Source organism: Xyrauchen texanus, chromosome 46, assembly GCF_025860055.1.
Source record: "Xyrauchen texanus isolate HMW12.3.18 chromosome 46, RBS_HiC_50CHRs, whole genome shotgun sequence".
In the NCBI taxonomy this organism is placed as follows: domain Eukaryota; kingdom Metazoa; phylum Chordata; class Actinopteri; order Cypriniformes; family Catostomidae; genus Xyrauchen; species Xyrauchen texanus.
Window position 1 is genome coordinate 26137240 of NC_068321.1, and position 20365 is coordinate 26157604.

At 38.1% G+C, this 20365-nt stretch overlaps 1 protein-coding gene and 1 long non-coding RNA gene across 3 annotated transcripts in view; both read left to right on the top strand.

Moving 5' to 3' along the window:
- Nucleotides 1–20365, top strand: part of wnt7bb (wingless-type MMTV integration site family, member 7Bb) — a 61558-nt gene that overhangs the window by 11828 nt on the left and 29365 nt on the right. For both annotated transcript variants that reach the window (XM_052119606.1, XM_052119605.1), the window contains exon 2: nucleotides 5207–5433. In XM_052119606.1, coding sequence (XP_051975566.1) covers nucleotides 5207–5433 — 227 coding nt within the window. The remainder of the gene's footprint in view (nucleotides 1–5206; nucleotides 5434–20365) is intronic.
- On the top strand, nucleotides 6767–8224 carry LOC127638202 (uncharacterized). The gene is made up of 3 exons (XR_007969848.1): nucleotides 6767–6912; nucleotides 7379–7738; nucleotides 8061–8224. It is a non-coding gene; the product is annotated as an uncharacterized LOC127638202 (long non-coding RNA).

The window sequence follows — 20365 nt, forward strand, 5'->3', positions numbered from 1 at the left end:
GAATACTGTCTATATTCAACTTGTTTAACCAGAAACAACGTCACTCGGTTCTTTATGACTGTGGATGAGCAAGACACCCGTAATAAGAGGTTTTAAATCAAGTCCAAATAAATAAAAAGGGCTTGGAACGTTTCAATTGTTTCTAGAGAACACTTGCTAATTTATGTAGCTTTGAAGAAACATTTGGAAACGATACATAGTCACACTTTACAAGCAGCTTCTCTGTGTTTTGTTGATTTTATTGGTTGTTTGTGCATGTATATTTGCATGTATTTGAGTCGGCCATGTCCTCACTAGTCCATTTAGTTTTTGTTTTCCAAAGTATGCGACTATGGAGAGAGTTCTCGTAAGTCTCCGAAATCGATGCAATAGTGTGAACGTGGCCTTACAATTTGGTTAAAACGAGCGATCGATCTGCTGACCGAGAGATTTGGCAGCAACACATTATTGTACTGGTGTCGTTCCTCAACAGTTGTGCCTTCTAATCATGACTGCGGCTTCACTAATGCCATAGCACAAGGTTCAGATCGCTTTCGGCAACACAGCATTGTGCCCGTCTATTAATGTGTGGCTCGGGGCTTGTTTGTCTTTGTTGAAGGTTTCAAATAAACATACACATTTAGCTGCTTGTGCCTCACAAACTGAAACAGTACGCCGCGATTATATGCAGAAACGAGAGATGTTTCTTAAACAGAGCGAGACAGAGAGGGAGAGGTCTCCATTGCACATGTGGTTTTGTATTTAAGAGTAATTCTTAAGCCTTTGTGGACATGGAAATACAACCAGACAAGAGTCATATCTGATTTCCGATGAACATTCTGCGATTCTGCTGAAGGGAATCTACAAGTTGCAAATATTCTCCCCACGACACCAACTCGTGTGTTCTTTTTCTGCTGATACACACACATCACACATTGCCCGTTGCGACTCGCCTGCCCTGCGGTAGAGTCGTCCGTGGTCGGCGACGTCATTCTTCAAAGATGGCATGCATCTCCCCGTGCTTTTGCTGTCTCTGACATGTTTCAAAGACACATTTCTGAGCGGGTTCAATGCTCATAAACATAGAAGCCCTCTTGTTTAGCAGCACAGGTTTGTACAAACACAGAGAGCCGAAAATACTCAGCGTGCAGGTTAAAGAGATTGTTAAGTGCTGTATCAACACATAAAGCCATTTGATGAGAGGTACAGTGTGCTTAATGTATATAACAGAGTCTGTGTGGTCACTGTTGCATGAAAATATGAAAATATCTTATCTTTATAATCAGTAAGACACGTGATTCTTGTTTGTTTATTCTGTCAAGTTCAGTATATGTGTCTATTCTATTCAGTTGTGTTGCTCTGCTTTATTCTACTCTGAAGTTAGGTTTTGCTTGATTCTGTTGTACTATTCAAATCAACTCTATTCTAATCTATTCCATTTTGTACATTTATGTTTTTTGTTCTATTCTATTCATGTGCAGTTATGTTGTTCTGTTCAATTCTATTGATTGCGTTCTGAGTCTGTTTATACAATTCTATTATGTTCACATTATATTCTATTTGATTATTTTCCACTATTCAATTCTATTGTATTCTATTCTATTCATGTTCAGTTATGTTGATCTGATCAATTCTATTTATTTTTTTGTATTTAATTACGTTCTGAGTCTGTTTGTACAATTCTATTATGTTCAAATTATATTCTATTTGATTATCTTCCACTATTGAATTCTACTGTATTCTATTCTATTCATGTGCAGTTATGTTGTTCTGTTCAATTCTATTGATTACGTTCTGAGTCTGTTTATACAATTCTATTATGTTCACATTATATTCTATTTTATTATTTTCCACTATTCAATTCTACTGTATTCTATTCTATTCATGTTCAGTTATGTTGATCTGATCAATTCTATTTATTTTTTTGTATTTAATTACGTTCTGAGTCTGTTTATACAATTCTATTATGTTCAAATTATATTCTATTTGATTATCTTCCACTATTGAATTCTACTGTATTCTATTCTATTCATGTGCAGTTATGTTGTTCTGTTCAATTCTATTGATTACGTTCTGAGTCTGTTTATACAAATCTATTATGTTCAAATTATATTCTATTTTATTATTTTCCACTATTCAATTCTACTGTATTCTATTCTATTCATGTGCAGTTATGTTGTTCTGTTCAATTCTACTTATTTTGTTGTATTTAATTACATTCTGAGTCTGTTTATACAATTCTATTATGTTCACATTCATAAAACTATTTGATTATTTTCCTGTATTCTACAGTATTCTATTCTATTCATGTTCAATTATATTGTTCTGTACTATTCTATTTATTCTGTTATATTAAAATTTTGTTTATTCTATTCTGTTCCATTTTATTCTTTTAATTACATTCTGAGTGTGTTTATACAATTCTATTATGTTCACATTCTATTCTATTTGATTATTTTCCACTACTCAATTCTACAGTATTCTATTCTATTCTATTCATGTTCAATTATATTGTTCTGTACTATTCTATTTATTCTGTTATATTAAAATTTTGTTTATTCTATTATTTTCCATTATTCTATTCTATTCATGTTGAATTGTACTGTTCTGTGCTTTTTACATTTATTCTGTAGGATTCATTCTGTTCACTCTATTCTATTCCATTCTATTCTATTGTGTCCAGTTATTAAAGTCTATTGCATTATTTTCTGTAATTTTATTCTACTGTATTATTTTCTACTCATGTTCAATTCTAGTGTTCTGTACTATTTTATTGATTCTGTTATATTTAACTATGTTCTGTTAATACAATTCTAACATGTTCACATTCTATTCTATAACATTCTTTTCAATTCCATTATATCCAGTTATTCTATTATTTTCTATAAGTTACCATTCATTTATTCTATTCATTTTCAATTATATTGTTTTGTATTGCTTTATTTATTATGTTGTATTTAATTCTCTTTATTCTATTCTGTCCGATTATTACATTATTTTCTGTTATCTTCTATGATTCAATTCTATTCTATTCTGTTTGTGTTTAATTATATTGTTCTGTTCTGTTCTATTCTATTTATTCTGTTGTATTTTAATTCTATTCATTCTATTTTATTCCATCCATCCATCCATGTTCTGTAGCCACTTTTCCTATGTAGGGTCGCGGGTAGTGCCAGAGGCAGGGAAACACCCTGGACAAGTGACGAGTCCATCACTGGGCTAACACACACACACACACACACACACACACACACACACACACACACACACACACACACACACATGAATGTCATTCACTCTCTAATTCACACCTATGGGCAATATACAGTCTCCAATTCTCAGTTGTATTCTTCATTTTATTTTCCATTATTTGTTCTATTCATGATCAGTTGTATCATTCTGTACTTTTTTGTTTTTTTCTGTTGGATTAATTCTGTTTACTCTATTCTATTCTGTCCAATTATTCAATACTATGACATTATTTTCTGTTATTTTATTCTGCTATATTCTTTTCCATTCATGTTCAATTATATTGTTATGTATTGTTTTATTTATTCTCTTGTATTTAATTCTCTTCATTCTATTCTGTCCCATTATTATTATATTCTTTTCCATTCTTTTCTGTTTTTCTATTGTATTATCCTCCATTATTCTATTCTATTCTGTTATTCTATTCTATTATCTTGAATTGTTCTTTTCTATTCTGTTATTCTATTCACTTCCATGATTTTTATTCTATTCATGTTCCTTTGTATTGTTCTGTTCTGTTCTATTCTATTTATTCTGTTATATTTTATTTATGTTTATTCTATTCTATTCCATTCTATTCTTCTCTTTTATTTTCTATGATTCTGTTCTATTTATGATCAGTTGTACTGTTCTGTGCTTCTTTATTTATTCTGTTGGATTAATTCTGTTCACTTTATTATATTTTATTCTGTCCAATTATTAATTTCTATTACACTATTTTCTGTTATATTTAACTATGTTCTGTTTATACAATTCTAATATGTTCACACCCGATTCATTAACATTTTATTATATTCCATTATATCCAGTTATTCTATTATTTTCTAGAATTTTCCATTATTATATTCTATTCATGTTCAATTACATTGTTATGTATTGTTTTATTTATTATCTTGTATTTGATTCTCTTTATTCTATTCTGTCCAATTATTCAATTCTTTTCCATTCTTTTTCTGTATTCTATTCTATTCTGTTATCTTCAATTGTTCTTTTCTATTCTTTTATCTTCTATTCTTTTATTATATTCACTTCCATTATTTTATTCTATTCATGTTCAATTGTATTGTTCTGTTCTATTCTATTTATTCTGTTATATTTTAATTCTGTTTATTCTATTCTATTCCATTCTTCTCTTTTATTTTCCACTATTCTATTCTATTTAAGATCAGTTGTGCTGTTCTGCACTTTTTAATTTATTTTGTTGGATTGATTTTGTTTACTCTATTCTATTCTATCCACTTATTCATTTCTATTACATTGCTTTATGTTATTCTATTCTACTCTATTCTTTTCCATTCATATTTAATTATATTGTTCTGTACTATTTTATTAATTCTATTATATTTAACTATGTTATATTTATAAAATTTTAATATGTTCACATTATATTCTATTCCATTATATCCTGTTATTTTCTATAATTTTCCATTATTTTATTCTATTCTTGTTCAATTATATTGTTATGTATTGCTTTATTTATTCTGATGTATTTAATTCTCTTCATTCTATTCTGTCCAATTATTCGTTATTCTATTCTATTCCATTCATATTCGATTATATTGTTCTGTTTTCTATTTATTCTGTTTTATTTAAATCTGTTCTGTTCTAGATTACTCTACAGTTATGTGTTGGTCTATTCTGTTTATACAATTATATTCTATTCACATTCTAGTCTGTTCTTTTCCATTATTGTACTCTATTCTATTCTATTCTCAGTAATGTTCAGATCTTAGTAGAAACAGTGGCAATACTAGGAAGTGTGCAATCTTTTTTGAAGGGCAGTGACAACTGAAATGACAAATTTATTTTCTGAAATTCTTTATTTGCTCTTCATTTAATCTTATTGTTGTCTAGGAGAATCAGTTGAGATATTAAAGAGATAAATCATAAGCTGTTCACCATACTCTGTGAAGTCATGTGTTCAGTTTACAGAGTCATCTGAAAAACTTTACTAGTTTGTTTCTCTTCTGTCTTCTAGGGCTCTTTCCTCTGTGGTGGCCCTCGGTGCCAACATCATCTGCAATAAGATCCCCGGTCTCGCCCCCCGCCAGCGTGCCATCTGTCAGAGTAGACCTGATGCCATCATCGTGATCGGAGAGGGGGCACAGCTGGGCATCAACGAATGCCAGTACCAGTTCCGATATGGCCGCTGGAACTGTTCAGCGCTGGGTGAACGCACAGTCTTCGGGCAAGAGCTGCGAGTAGGTCAGTCGTTGGCAAGCATCTTTGGCACGATTGCTTTGTTTTGGGGGTGGTGACGTTTAAGATTAAATGTCTGGACAAAGTTTGGTTGCAGAGGTGATAAATATGCCTATGAATAGTGTAATTCTACTGTGGCATTTGTAAACAAAATGTTGTCAGTATAAAGTCCAATGTTGCCTTCAAGTGATTTCGTTTTAAGTGCACTTTAAATAACTTTGTTTAAAAAAGTTTGACCCTTAGCCGATTGCAAAAGTGTTTTTGTATTGGTGTTTTGACTGATGTAGCATTGATTTACTAGGCTAACCGATGGCCTGCTGTGTTTGCCGAATTCAGCCCTGTTACTTTGATCACAAATTGGCCGCACACATACCACGTTAGAAACATTTCTCTGGCTTTGAGATGCTATCAGCTACAGTTTGCTGCAAAAACATCTTAATATCTCAGGCTATGTTTGGAATAGCTTATAAAATGTTGTGAGTGGTTGTTAGTGTATTGCTCTGCATTTGCCAGAGTGGTTTTTAGTATATTATTAGAGTCTATTTAACCTGAGATGAATTACTTGTATGGAAATGAATGGGAGAAATTGTGATCTGAGCTTAAGAAATACAAATTATGATACTATTGTTGACTGATTTTACTGCTGATTTGAAATATGTTCTTTCATTGTAATCTTGACCAACCGTTTTGGTGATTTTGGTCTTTTATCATTAAAGTTGGTAGGAGTTGTACTTTTCTGCGGCTTGTGTTTTTGGAAATAGCTGCCCGGGCACATTCTTAAGAAGGCCCTCGAGTAGATTGATTTGAGAGGGCTTTAGGGTGCTTTTACACTTGGTTCGATTGCTTGGAACAAACCTGAGTTTATTTCCTCCCCCCTCCCCCTGCCCCCAAAGGTCTCTGTTCACATCATATTATTTGGGTCCGAACCACGGTTCGATTACGCTATCAACATGAGTACAATTGGCAGCTGTTTACCACTTTATATAGGTAACAACTTGAGAAGACGTCACTGAGTTAAGTGAAGTATTGTTGGTAAGTTTGTTGGAAAATTGCTGCAGAATCAGCACTCATTAGTTTCACATGCAAATGAGCTGTTGCGCCAAACACTTCATTGTCGCCAATGCAAACTTTGAATTGCAACCTCATTTCCATGTGAAAATAATGAATGGGAAATTTGCAGCAAGTTTGTCAGAACTCAAATTTTTTTGTAAGGTTGTAAGCTTCTGAAGCAGTAGGAATGGTTGTTATCATGTTTCTCTGTTTTGAGAGGTTGTTGGCATGTTACCCTGCAGTTTCTGAGGTGTTCTGAGTGGTTGTTAGCATGTTTCTCTGTTTTGAGAAGTTGTTAGCATGTTACCCTGCAGTTTCTGAGGTGTTCTGAGTGGTTGTTAGCATGTTTCTCTGTTTTGAGAAGTTGTTAGCATGTTACCCTGCAGTTTCTGAGGTGTTCTGAGTGGTTGTTAGCATGTTTCTCTGTTTTGAGAAGTTGTTAGCATGTTACCCTGCAGTTTCTGGAGGTGTTCTGAGTGGTTGTTAGCATGTTTCTCTGTTTTGAGAAGTTGTTAGCATGTTACCCTGCAGTTTCTGAGGTGTTCTGAGTGGTTGTTAGCATGTTTCTCTGTTTTGAGAAGTAGTTAGCATGTTACCCTGCAGTTTCTGAGGTGTTCTGAGTGGTTGTTAGCATGTTTCTCTGTTTTGAGAAGTTGTTAGCATGTTACGCTGCAGTTTCTGAGGTGTTCTGAGTGGTTGTTAGCATGTTTCTCTGTTTTGAGAAGTTGTTAGCATGTTACCCTGCAGTTTCTGAGTGGTTGTTAGCATGTTACCCTGCAGTTTCTGAGGTGTTCTGAGTGGTTGTTAGCATGTTTCTCTGTTTTGAGAGGTTGTTAGCATGTTACCCTGCAGTTTCTGAGGTGTTCTGAGTGGTTGTTAGCATGTTTCTCTGTTTTGAGAGGTTGTTAGCATGTTACCCTGCAGTTTCTGAGGTGTTCTGAGTGGTTGTTAGCATGTTTCTCTGTTTTGAGAAGTTGTTAGCATGTTACCCTGCAGTTTCTGAGGTGTTCTGAGTGGTTGTTAGCATGTTTCTCTGTTTTGAGAAGTTGTTAGCATGTTACCCTGCAGTTTCTGAGGTGTTCTGAGTGGTTGTTAGCATGTTTCTCTGTTTTGAGAAGTTGTTAGCATGTTACCCTGCAGTTTCTGAGGTGTTCTGAGTGGTTGTTAGCATGTTTCTCTGTTTTGAGAAGTTGTTAGCATGTTACCCTGCAGTTTCTGAGGTGTTCTGAGTGGTTGTTAGCATGTTTCTCTGTTTTGAGAAGTAGTTAGCATGTTACCCTGCAGTTTCTGAGGTGTTCTGAGTGGTTGTTAGCATGTTTCTCTGTTTTGAGAAGTTGTTAGCATGTTACCCTGCAGTTTCTGGAGGTGTTCTGAGTGGTTGTTAGCATGTTTCTCTGTTTTGAGAAGTTGTTAGCATGTTACCCTGCAGTTTCTGAGTGGTTGTTAGCATGTTACCCTGCAGTTTCTGAGGTGTTCTGAGTGGTTGTTAGCATGTTTCTCTGTTTTGAGAGGTTGTTAGCATGTTACCCTGCAGTTTCTGAGGTGTTCTGAGTGGTTGTTAGCATGTTTCTCTGTTTTGAGAGGTTGTTAGCATGTTACCCTGCAGTTTCTGAGGTGTTCTGAGTGGTTGTTAGCATGTTTCTCTGTTTTGAGAAGTTGTTAGCATGTTACCCTGCAGTTTCTGAGGTGTTCTGAGTGGTTGTTAGCATGTTTCTCTGTTTTGAGAAGTTGTTAGCATGTTACCCTGCAGTTTCTGAGGTGTTCTGAGTGGTTGTTAGCATGTTTCTCTGTTTTGAGAAGTTGTTAGCATGTTACCCTGCAGTTTCTGAGGTGTTCTGAGTGGTTGTTAGCATGTTTCTCTGTTTTGAGAGGTTGTTAGCATGTTACCCTGCAGTTTCTGAGGTGTTCTGAGTGGTTGTTAGCATGTTTCTCTGTTTTGAGAGGTTGTTAGCATGTTACCCTGCAGTTTCTGATGTGTTCTGAGTGGTTGTTAGCATGTTTCTCTGTTCTGAGTGGTTGATAGCATGTTTCTCTCTTTTGAGAGGTTGTTAGCATGTTTCTCTGTTCTGAGTGGTTGTTAGCATGTTTCTCTGTTTTGAGAGGTTGTTAGCATGTTACCCTGCAGTTTCTGAGGTGTTCTGACTGGTTCTTAGCATGTTTCTCTGTTCTGAGTGGTGGTTAGCACGTTTGTATTTTCTGATTGGTTGTTAGCATGTTACCCTGCAGTTTCTGTGGCATTCTGAGTGGTTGTTTGCATGTTTCTATGTTCTGAGTGGTGTTAGCATGTGTCTATGTTCTGAGTGGTTGTTTGCATTTTCTCTGCAGTTTCTCTGATGTTCTGAGTGGTTGTTAGCATGTTACTCTGTTCTGAGTGGTTGTTAGCATGTTACCCTGCAGTTTCTTTGGGTTCTGAGTGGTTGTTAGCATGTTAATTTGTTCTGAGTGGTTGTTAGCATGTTACCCTGCAGTTTATTTGGGTTCTGAGTGGTTGTTAGCATGTTAATCTGCAGTTTCTCAGGTGTTCTGAGAGGTTGTTAGCATGCTTCTCTGTTCTGTGTAGCTTTATGTGCACTTGTGCACAGACCTCCCAGATTTAAAAAGGAATTCATCCAACAATTTTCGGACTTTCTCTCTGGACTGGTGTCTCATGGTGACAGACTACTGATTCTTGGGGATTTTAATATTAATGTATGCTGTCCATCAAAATCTCTGGTAAAAGAATTTATCTGCCTCACCGAGTCTTTACATTTTGTATGACATATCACTGGTCCTACTCACAATATGGGTCATACATTAGATCTTGTGGTATATTATGGTCATTTTGTATCCGAGTTAGAGTTCTTAAATTTAGGCATTTTTGACCATTATTCAATAATGTTTGAGTCTGTCTCTATTTGTCCTCTCCCTACTTTTTCTCAGCCCTTACGTCACTCCCGGTCCATTCACTCGTCTACTGCCAGTCTTTTTTCTGAATTTTATCTGACGCATTTCACAGATGATGGCTTAGCGGGACTTGACACTGAATCATTGGTTGAATCATGTACTTTACACTTGATAATGTTGCTCCGCTCAAGCCAAGGAGAATTAAGGGTGTTTCACAGTCTTGTTTAAATGACGTCACCGGCACGCTGACGACAGTGCAGAAAAGCTGAGTGCAAGTGGAAAAGAGACAAGCTTCAGGTCTTTATGACATTTTAAAGGAGTGTTCAACTAACTTTTGCAGAGAGCTGTAAAGGAAGTGAAAGCTAAATTACTTTACATTGATCTCCAATAATGCAAACCAACCAAAATTAAAACAATCTTAGGACCCTTGTTATTTTCACTGTATATGCTTCCTATGAGCTCTACTTTTCAGAAGTACAACATATCGTATCACTGTTATGATGATGATTCCCAATTTTATATCCCAGTGAGTGTAGACAAGAATTGTTTGACTGAAAAGGCCCTAAATTGCTTCAAAGATATTAAACATTGGCTGGCAACCATATTTCTGATTTTAGGTTCCTCCATGTCCTGCTTACCTGGCCTGGTTGCCCAGTTAGGTCCTCTTTCGTCGAATGGACAAGATCATGTGAAGAGTCTTCGAGTTATTTTAGACTCCTCGTTGCTATTCAATAAGTAGATCAGTGCTGTTGTCAAGGGGAGCTTTTTCCACCTGAGATCTATCACTAAAGTAAAACATTTTCTTTCCCATAAAGACTTGGAAATTGTGATCCACTCACTCATTACATCAAGGTTAGACTATTGTAACTCATTGTACATTGACAGGGTCAAGAAAGAGGGATCACATTTCCCCTGTTTTAGCATCTCTGCACCGGCTTCCTGTGAAACTCAGGGTCGATTTTAAAATTCAGATTATTGTCTATAAAGCACTATATGGTCTCACTCCTTCTACGCTCTTGTTGAATCATTGAATAGTTTGAAATGGATCAATGCATGATGTTGTATTTAAATGTTTTTATTTATTTTATGATTTATATTTAACTTTAAATCAATCTGTTTTTATATCACTCTGTCATTTTGTTTGTTTGATCAGTAAAGCACTCTGGGTCAACTTCTGTAGTTTTTAAATGTGCTCTATACATAAATAAAGGCATTCTTAGTGGTTGTTAGCATGTTATTCTGTTCTGAGTGGTTGTTAGCGTGTTTCTCAGCAGATTAGCCTATCGGGTGTTCTGAGTGGTTGTTAGCATGTTTCTCTGAGTGGCTGTTAGCATGTTACTCTGCAGTTTCTCGGGTGTTCTGATTGGTTGTTAGCATGTTACTCTGCAGATTCTCGGGTGTTCTGAGTGGTTGTTAGCATGTTACTCTGCAGTTTCTCAGGTGTTCTGATGGTTGTTAGCATGTTACTCTGCAGTTTCTCAGGTGTTCTGAGTGGGTGTTAGCATGTTACTCTGCAGATTCTCGGGTGTTCTGAGTGGTTGTTAGAATGTTACTCTGCAGATTCTCAGGTGTTCTGAGTGGTTGTTAGAATGTTACTCTGCAGATTCTCGGGTGTTCTGAGTGGTTGTTAGCATGTTACTCTGCAATTTCTCAGGTGTTCTGAGTGGGTGTTAGCATGTTACTCTGCAGATTCTCGGGTGTTCTGAGTGGTTGTTAGCATGTTACTCTGCAGATTCTCAGGTGTTCTGAGTGGTTGTTAGCATGTTACTCTGCAGATTCTCAGGTGTTCTGATTTGTTGTTAGCATGTTATTCTGAAGATTCTCAGGTGTTCTGAGTGGTTGTTAGAATGTTACTCTGCAGATTCTCGGGTGTTCTGAGTGGTTGTTAGCATGTTACTCTGCAGTTTCTCAGGTGTTCTAAGTGGGTGTTAGCATGTTACTCTGCAGATTCTCGGGTGTTCTGAGTGGTTGTTAGCATGTTACTCTGCAGATTCTCAGGTGTTCTGAGTGGTTGTTAGCATGTTACTCTGCAGATTCTCGGGTGTTCTGAGTGGTTGTTAGCATGTTACTCTGCAGATTCTCGGGTGTTCTGAGTGGTTGTTAGCATGTTACTCTGCAGATTCTCGGGTGTTCTGAGTGGTTGTTAGCATGTTACTCTGCAGATTCTCGGGTGTTCTGAGTGGTTGTTAGCATGTTACTCTGCAGATTCTCGGGTGTTCTGAGTGGTTGTTAGCATGTTACTCTGCAGATTCTCGGGTGTTCTGAGTGGTTGTTAGCATGTTTCCCTGCAGTTTCTCGGGTGTTCTTAGTGGTTGTTAGCATGTTACTCTGAAGATTCTCGGGTGTTCTGAGTGGTTGTTAGCATGTTACTCTGCAGATTCTCGGGTGTTCTGAGTGGTTGTTAGCATGTTACTCTGCAGATTCTCGGGTGTTCTGTGTGGTTGTTAGCATGTTACTCTGCAGATTCTCGGGTGTTCTGAGTGGTTGTTAGCACGTTACTCTGCAGATTCTCGGGTGTTCTGAGTGGTTGTTAGCATGTTACTCTGCAGATTCTCGGGCATTCTGAGTGGTTGTTAGCATGTTTCTCTGTTCTGAGTAGTTGATAGCATGTTTCTCTGTTTTGAGAAATTATTAGCATGTTTCTCAGCCATTTCTGAGGCATTCTGGGTGGTTGTTATCATGTTTCTCTGTTCTGAGTGGTTGTTAGCATATTTCTCTGTTTTGAGAAGTTATTAGCATGTTATCCTGCAGTTTCTGATGTGTTCTGACTGGTTGTTAGCATGTTTCTCAGCCATTTCTGAGGCATTCTGGGTGGTTGTTATCATGTTTCTCTGTTCTGAGTGGTTGTTAGCATATTTCTCTGTTTTGAGAAGTTATTAGCATGTTATCCTGCAGTTTCTGATGTGTTCTGACTGGTTGTTAGCATGTTTCTCAGCAGTATCTGAGGCATTCTGAGTGGTTGTTAGCATGTTTCTCTGTTCTGAGTAGTTGATAGCATGTTTCTCTGTTTTGAGAAATTATTAGCATGTTTCCCTGCAGTTTCTCGGGTGTTCTTAGTGGTTGTTAGCATGTTACTCTGAAGATTCTCGGGTGTTCTGAGTGGTTGTTAGCATGTTACTCTGCAGATTCTCGGGTGTTCTGAGTGGTTGTTAGCATGTTACTCTGCAGATTCTCGGGTGTTCTGTGTGGTTGTTAGCATGTTACTCTGCAGATTCTCGGGTGTTCTGAGTAGTTGTTAGCACGTTACTCTGCAGATTCTCGGGTGTTCTGAGTGGTTGTTAGCATGTTACTCTGCAGATTCTCGGGTGTTCTGAGTGGTTGTTAGCATGTTACTCTGCAGATTCTCGGGTGTTCTGAGTGGTTGTTAGCATGTTACTCTGCAGATTCTCGGGTGTTCTGAGTGGTTGTTAGCATGTTACTCTGCAGATTCTCGGGTGTTCTGAGTGGTTGTTAGAATGTTACTCTGCAGATTCTCAGGTGTTCTGAGTGGTTGTTAGCATGTTACTCTGCAGATTCTCAGGTGTTCTGAGTGGTTGTTAGCATGTTACTCTGCAGATTCTGATCACATTTTTTAGCATGTTGTTAGCATGTTACTCTGCAGTTTCTCAGGTGTTCTGAGTGGTTGTTAGCATGTTACTCTGCAGATTCTGATCACATTTTTTAGCATGTTGTTAGCATGTTACTCTGCAGATTCTCGGGTGTTCTGAGTGGTTGTTAGAATGTTACTCTGCAGATTCTCGGGTGTTCTGAGTGGTTGTTAGAATGTTACTCTGCAGATTCTCGGGTGTTCTGAGTGGTTGTTAGCATGTTACTCTGCAGATTCTCGGGTGTTCTGATTGGTTGTTAGCATGTTACTCTGAAGATTCTCAGGTGTTCTGATGGTTGTTAGCATGTTACTCTGCAGATTCTCAGGTGTTCTGAGTGGTTGTTAGCATGTTACTCTGCAGATTCTCAGGTGTTCTGAGTGGTTGTTAGCATGTTACTCTGCAGATTCTGATCACATTTTTAGCATGTTGTTAGCATGTTACTCTGCAGATTCTCAGGTGTTCTGAGTGGTTGTTAGCATGTTACTCTGCAGATTCTGATCACATTTTTTAGCATGTTGTTAGCATGTTACTCTGCAGTTTCTCAGGTGTTCTGAGTGGTTGTTAGCATGTTACTCTGCAGTTTCTCAGGTGTTCTGAGTGGTTGTTAGCATGTTACTCTGCAGTTTCTCAGGTGTTCTGAGTGGTTGTTAGCGTGTTACTCTGCAGTTTCTCAGGTGTTCTGAGTGGTTGTTAGAATGTTACTCTGCAGATTCTCGGGTGTTCTGAGTGGTTGTTAGAATGTTACTCTGCAGATTCTCGGGTGTTCTGAGTGGTTGTTAGCATGTTACTCTGCAGATTCTCGGGTGTTCTGATTGGTTGTTAGCATGTTACTCTGAAGATTCTCAGGTGTTCTGAGTGGTTGTTAGCATGTTACTCTGCAGATTCTCAGGTGTTCTGAGTGGTTGTTAGCATGTTACTCTGCAGATTCTCAGGTGTTCTGAGTGGTTGTTAGCATGTTACTCTGCAGATTCTGATCACATTTTTTAGCATGTTGTTAGCATGTTACTCTGCAGATTCTCAGGTGTTCTGAGTGGTTGTTAGCATGTTACTCTGCAGATTCTGATCACATTTTTTAGCATGTTGTTAGCATGTTACTCTGCAGTTTCTCAGGTGTTCTGAGTGGTTGTTAGCATGTTACTCTGCAGTTTCTCAGGTGTTCTGAGTGGTTGTTAGCATGTTACTCTGCAGTTTCTCAGGTGTTCTGAGTGGTTGTTAGCGTGTTACTCTGCAGTTTCTCAGGTGTTCTGATTGGTTGTTAGCATGTTACTCTGCAGTTTCTCAGGTGTTCTGAGTGGTTGATAGCATGTTACTCTGAATATTCTCAGGTGTCTTGAGTGGTTGTTAGCATGTTACTCTGAATATTCTCAGGTGTTTTTAGTGGTTGTTAGCGTGTTACTCTGCAGTTTCTCAGGTGTTCTGATTGGTTGTTAGCATGTTACTCTGCAGTTTCTCAGGTGTTCTGAGTGGTTGATAGCATGTTACTCTGAATATTCTCAGGTGTTTTGAGTGGTTGTTAGCATGTTACTCTGCAGTATTCTCAGGTGTTCTGAGTGGTTGTTAGCATGTTACTCTGCAGTTTCTCAGGTGTTCTGAGTGGTTGATAGCATGTTACTCTGCAGTATTCTCAGGTGTTCTGAGTGGTTGTTAGCATGTTACTCTGCAGTTTCTCAGGTGTTCTGAGTGGTTGTTAGCATGTTACTCTGCAGTTTCTCAGGTGTTCTGAGTGGTTGTTAGCATGTTACTCTGCAGTTTCTCAGGTGTTCTGAGTGGTTGTTAGCATGTTACTCTGCAGTTTCTCAGGTGTTCTGAGTGGTTGTTAGCATGTTACTCTGCAGTTTCTCAGGTGTTCTGAGTGGTTGATAGCATGTTACTCTGCAGTATTCTCAGGTGTTCTGAGTGGTTGTTAGCATGTTACTCTGCAGTATTCTCAGGTGTTCTGAGTGGTTGTTAGCATGTTACTCTGCAGTTTCTCAGGTGTTCTGAGTGGTTGTTAGCATGTTACTCTGCAGTTTCTCAGGTGTTCTGAGTGGTTGTTAGCATGTTACTCTGCAGATTCTCAGGTGTTCTGAGTGGTTGTTAGCATGTTACTCTGAATATTCTCAGGTGTTTTGAGTGGTTGTTAGCATGTTACTCTGCAGATTCTCAGGTGTTCTGAGTGGTTGATAGCATGTTACTCTGAATATTCTCAGGTGTTTTGAGTGGTTGTTAGCATGTTACTCTGCAGTTTCTCAGGTGTTCTGATTGGTTGTTAGCATGTTACTCTGCAGTTTCTCAGGTGTTCTGAGTGGTTGTTAGCATGTTACTCTGAATATTCTCAGGTGTTTTTAGTGGTTGTTAGCATGTTACTCTGAATATTCTCAGGTGTTTTTAGTGGTTGTTAGCATGTTACTCTGAATATTCTCAGGTGTTCTGAGTGGTTGTTAGCATGTTACTCTGCAGTTTCTCAGGTGTTTTGAGTTGTTTTTTGTTACTCTGCAGTTGAGGTATTATTTATATCTATAGCACAAACAGCAACATTTAAGTGCTGATTTTAATACTCAAGGTTAGATGATTGTTTAAATCAACCCTAAATATGAGCATTGTGGTGATGCTTATGCTAGCAAACACTGTATAAATGAAATTGTGAAAAACCTGACCATCTTAGCAACACATTAAAGACCATTTCACAACAGTTCTATTTCCTCAGTCTCTCTCTCTCTCTCTATCTCTCTCTATCTCTCTCATTCCTTTGTATTTATGCAGTGGAAATGAGCTACAACTGGGCAAACATTTACATTTTCATGGCTTTTGTGTCAAGTGACATTCCTAAGTGGGTTGCAGGGTGCACTGCTCTTTTACGCTGTCATTTATAAATTTCCTCTCATTTAAGTGTTTTGTCGCTGTTAAAATGTGGTCAGGCTGCGACATGACTCCAAGTGCTCTGTAAACGTTCATTTCTCTGGCCTCCACAAAACACATCACAGTTTGTGTGAAGTTTTACACTTCTTGGTGGATCTTTGAACTTTGCTTACGGTTTTGTTTGCTGCAGTCCAAATACAAAATAAGGAGTCGTGAATTTTTCATTTTGGCATATTTTTGAACTACTTTTATTAGATTTTGCCTGGTATTACTATAGTCTAATGCAGTGTTTCCCAACTACTGTGCCGCGGCCGTGAAAGATTGTCAGGTGTGCCGTATAAATTTGCCGTTTTGAAACAATAATCGTTCACTTTTTTGATTGTGAAGCACAACGATTAATGTGCAAAAGTGAGTGATATTTATACGCATTAAGGGTAATCACATGACTCGCATCAGCGCTGCAGAATACATTGAAGTCTATGAAGTGACTATTATTGTCCTCTTTTTGGATGAAGAATAAGATCCAAAGAAAATCTGTAGATCTGCTTTGTTCTTTTAATCCAAAAAAACACTATAAAGTCTCTTGGTAGATTTCGGTCATGAATGACTCAAAATGATTCACTGACTCACTCGTAGCAAATAAGATGCTCATAGTGACGTTTTCAGAAGGGGTCACTGAACAAATCAGTTCATAAAATTTAACACATTTGTGAAACAGAAGCCTCACCAAAATACTCTTTATTTTGCTGCTAATTCTGCACATTTGTTAACTTTAATAAATGTGTCTAAAATAGCTGGAATTGTCTTACCTTTTTCACCCCTCATGAGTTGCATCCCTGTGATTTGTTGTGGCATTGCAAGAACAAATCTACAAATTAGAAAAAAAGCAAATTTGTTGTTTTTTCAGGACTCATTTAGTGCTCTTGCCACCTGTGACCACACACAGCGTAGCCGGCCTATGTGACTTGTTTTTTTTGGGGGGTTTTTTGCATAGCCAAATTTCAAACATTACAAGTAAACACGCTATTAAGATGGATAGAAAACATGGACAAGTTCTTGAAAAGGAAAAATATTGACGATGGTTAGCCGATGTGGGATAGTGGTCATGAAGTAGTCGTAAAAAGTGTGCTGTGGCAGAAAAAGCTTGGGAAACACTGGTCTAATGCTATTAGGCCTATACATGGAGAAAAAGGGAAATGACAGGATTTTTGTCAGTGTACTTACTGTACACTGTACATACACCAATCAGCCACAAAATTCAAACCACCTGCCTAATGTTGTGTAGACCCCCCTCGTGGTGCCAAAACAGCACCAACCCGCATCTCAGAATAGCATTCTGACATTATATTCTTCTCACCACAATTCTGAGAGGTTGTTAGCATGTTACCCTGCAGTTTCTGATGTGTTCTGACTGGTTGTTAGCATGTTTCTCTGTTTTGAGAAGTTAGCATATTTCTCTATTCTGAGTGGTTCTGATTTGTTGTTAGCATGTTTCTCAGCAATTTCTGAGGCATTCTGAGTGGTTGTTAGCATGTTTCTCAGCCATTTCTGAGGCATTCTGAGTGGTTGTTAGCGTGTTTCTCAGCCATTTCTGAGGCATTCTGGGTGGTTGTTATCATGTTTCTCTGTTCTGAGTGGTTGTTAGCATATTTCTCTGTTTTGAGAAGTTATTAGCATGTTATCCTGCAGTTTCTGATGTGTTCTGACTGGTTGTTAGCATGTTTCTCTTTTCTGAGTGGTTCTGATTGGTTGTTAGCATGTTTCTCAGCAGTATCTGAGGCATTCTGAGTGGTTGTTAGCATGTTTCTCTGTTCTGAGTAGTTGATAGCATGTTTATCTGTTTTGAGAAATTATTAGCATGTTTCCCTGCAGTTTCTCAGTTGTTCTGACTGGTTGTTAGCATGTTTCTCTGTTCTGAGCGGTTGTTAGCATGTTTCTCTGTTCTGAGTGGTTCTGATTGTTTGTTAGCATGTTTCTCTTTTCTGAGTTGTTGTTAGCTTGTTTCTCTGCAGTTTCTCAGGTGTTCTGAGTGGTTGTTAGCATGTTACTCTGCAGATTCTCGGGTGTTCTGAGTGGTTGTTAGCATGCTACTCTGCAGTTTCTGAGGCGTTCTGAGTGGTTGTTAGCATGCTACTCTGCAGTTTCTCAGGTGTTCTGAGTGGTTGTTAACATGCTACTCTGCAGTTTCTGAGGCGTTCTGGAGTGCATTTCCCATACAACGACATAACGCACTGCTTAACCATCATTGAAGAAATGAACTAGCATGTCCGAAACCATAGTAGCTATGCCGCACATCCATCCTTCAAACCACATTGGTCGAACTGTCCTTAATGATGTTGCTTATGGGGTGGAGTAAGATCTTATGCAAATATAAAATTATAATAGCTTGTTTACACGTACCCCAGAAAGCTGTTTAATGCAAGGAAGCTGCTATAGATACGAAAGTGGTCAACGTTGCGTTACAATAGTGGGTTTTCCGTTTACATCAGACGATGTTCCCCTGATGCATTTGAGCATATGCACATGCTCACTGTTCAGAAACATATTAATGCCACTTTTGCATTAACATAATCCCTTAAACTCGTGTTTACATGATATTTCAGAATGCCGCTTTCTGCAAAACCCCGGAATAATTAGTTTTCTTAAATGCATGTAAACGTGGTCAGAGTCTTGACAGAATGAAAGATATAGAAGCCTCCACGATGCAAAATTATGTTCACACAGCAAACTACTAACAATGCTTCTAACCACAGGTAAAATATCTGTAGTTCTAGGGTTGCCACCCATCCTGGATTTTCCTGAAACGTCCGGGTTTTTAGCCATCTGTCCTGGAAAAATACACTTTTTCCCTACGCGCGTAAAATGAGTCTGATTAGCACTTTAGTGCACGGCCATGAAAGTAAGGTAATGTTTTCTCTGCGTGTGGCCGCGCTCAAGAGCCGCAAACCTAAATTGTATGTCTGTCTAAATAAACAGCAGAAACAGAGTATCGATCAAACAAACACGTCCACTTGCCTGCGGTTTTGGAGGTGTTTTGAGTGGTTGTTAGCATGTTACTACATTCTTCCGTGGAACACAAAAGGAGATTGTGTTGATTACTCATTCACCATTCAGTTTCATTGTATGACTAACATTCTGCATATCTCATACAGGTCATACGGGTTTGAAACAACATGAGGGTGAGTAAATTATTACAGAATTGTTATTTTTGGGCAAACTATTTCTTTGTAAAAGCAAGAGAAACTGACAAGTTTTGGTGGCTAGGTTGTATTTTGACATGTACAGTGGCTCTTGGCATGGTTTTCGATATTGCTTGCTTGTGATGTGGAGCGTTTTTGCAATAAAAAGGTTTTTGAAAGTTGGTTTTGTATGGTCTAGTGGTAAGTCACATTCAAACCAAAGTTTTAGGCTCTCTTCAGAAGCTAAATATGAGGATGAAGTCTACTCCAAGAATATTTTAATCCATACATAATGTACTGTATGAAACTCCTCATGCCCGGAGACTCCGGTATTGTAAATCTTCCAAATTGTAACCACTAAATTGTTCCTGCTCGTAAGAACCCCGACTACAAGCGTCGGAGTGGCCAGTAGATTCCGTTGTTTTAGAAGAGATGACGATCACCAAACCACAGAGTTAATTTTCTCTCTCTCTCTCTGGTCAGTTTGGATAGGTTTGGCCATTGAACGTCTGGCTGTTCTCTGTGGCGCACATCAATAGCCGGGCTATTGAGTATTTCAGAGCCTCTGAAGAATTGATTCGAGGAAGGATTCTATTTCACTGAAAAAAACAGGCCAAATGGGATCATCATTTTCAGAAACGGTCTGTAAATAAATATCTACCGAACACAGAAAGGGGTCATCTTAAATACTAGCAGAACAGACGAATGTGGTGATGATCAGAAGTGCCCACATGTTCATTTTGGGGGTCACCTATCAAAGGTGAAATCCCAACACAAAGTCTCAAAAGGTAGAAGATGAAATGCATTATGACATGCTCAAGTTCATGCTCAAATAATTCAATCTAATTCAAATGGACTATATCACACGAGTTTTGTATTTTTATGTCTATATTTTTATTGCAGTGGTTCTCAAACTTTTACAGTGGCACACCCCTTCAAATACTCAACATCGGTTCACGTACCCCCTCTGTAAGATATAGATAACATTCACACAAGGTCATTTGAATCACAATTATCTTTGTAAAACAACTCTCTTATATTAAACATGTAATATGTTTTGTACATGTTATATTAGTCATAAGGGAAGGAGGTATTGCCCCAAGTGAAGGAGTTCAAGTACCTCGGGGTCTTGTTCACGAGTGAGGGGACAATGGAGCGGGAGGTTGGCCGGAGAATCGGGGCAGCGGGGGCGGTATTGCACTCGCTGTATCGCGCCATTTTCACGAAAAGAGAGCTGAGCTGGAAGCCAAAGCTCTCGATCTACCGGTCAATTTTCGTTCCTGCCCTCACCTATGGTCATGAAGGCTGGGTCATGACCGAAAGAACTAGGTCACGAGTACAAGCGGCCGAAATGGGTTGCCTCAGAAGGGTGGCGGGCTTCTCCCTTAGAGATAGGGTGAG